The sequence below is a fragment of the Octopus bimaculoides genome, chromosome 14, assembly GCF_001194135.2.
Source record: "Octopus bimaculoides isolate UCB-OBI-ISO-001 chromosome 14, ASM119413v2, whole genome shotgun sequence".
Classification (NCBI taxonomy): Eukaryota; Metazoa; Mollusca; class Cephalopoda; order Octopoda; family Octopodidae; genus Octopus; species Octopus bimaculoides.
The window spans coordinates 7,033,451-7,034,533 of NC_068994.1; the positions used below are offsets into that span (position 1 = coordinate 7,033,451).

Here is a 1,083-nt window from a genome sequence, read left to right on the forward strand (position 1 = left end):
ATATATATATACACATATATATATATATCTGTATGTATGTTAGAGTGTATGTATGTATATATGAGAGTGTGTGAGCATGTGTGTGTGTGTGTGTGTGTAATTTGCCTCAGTTCGGATCACATTCAAAGTTTTATTCACAGTAGCATAGACTAGAACAAATTATCAAAGTGTTTGTTGCTGATGTTATTGTTGATGTAGTTGATGTGGAATATTTTTGCTTCTGTTTTCTATATCTCTTTTTTTTTGTTAGTTTCATTTCATTTTTATGCTTTGTCTTGTATTTTTTTTTTTGCTTTTTCTTCAATTTCTTCGTCGCCTCCTCCACAGCTTTACGCATCTTTGAGAAGTTTGGTTGCCCTCTTGTTGGCCTCGTCGATACGAGTTTCGTTCGACTCGGCCTTCTGCTGGATTCGATCCACCTGCCTGTTTTGACCTCCAATCTCGTTACCCATGTCGATGGCCATGTTCCTCAAGTTCCCGATCATGCCACTGACCTCTTTGATGTTAGTCTCCATCTCCTCTTCTCTCGCATCACCGGTGATGCGAGTCACGTAGCCAGAGCTCGGTCCACCCATGCCGTTTTGATCACCAACCACCATTCTTGGACCATTCGTGTTGGTAGGGCCGTCGTCGTCCTTTTTCCAGGTGTTTGCATAATCCCCACTCTTTTCAAACGACTTGCCCTTTTTCCAAGGCAGCACGCATAGACCACAGCATTTCTCCATCCCTTCGAGATTTTTCTCAGCATCTCGCATGTCCTGGTTGATCTGATCAAGACCTTCCTCAATACGATCCAATTGCTCTCCCTGTTCGTCGAGCATGACAAGGGTTCGAATACCAGCTTCTTTACTCTCTTCACACATAGTCAACATCCTTCGAGTTGACTCCAGCGAGTCATCGGTACTCTGATGACATTTCTGCTGGATCTCCTCCAACTCAGACTTCGGTGGCGGTGCCTCACCGTTCATTTCAGCCATTTTGGATGTTTGTTAATCTGCAAATAATGAAAAAAAGAAAGAGGTAAGTATACATACATACATACATACAGAGAGAGAGAGAGAGAGAGAGAGAGAGAGAGAGAGA

The 1,083-nt window shown here is 42.7% G+C and overlaps 1 protein-coding gene across 1 annotated transcript in view; it reads right to left on the bottom strand.

The window, feature by feature from the left end:
* Positions 1 to 304: 304 nt before the first annotated feature.
* Positions 305 to 1,083, bottom strand: part of LOC106875036 (synaptosomal-associated protein 25) — a 27,412-nt gene continuing 26,633 nt past the window's right edge. The window contains exon 2 of the mRNA XM_014922992.2: positions 305 to 994. Coding sequence (XP_014778478.1) covers positions 330 to 977 — 648 coding nt within the window. The 5' untranslated portion in view covers positions 978 to 994 and the 3' untranslated portion in view covers positions 305 to 329. The remainder of the gene's footprint in view (positions 995 to 1,083) is intronic.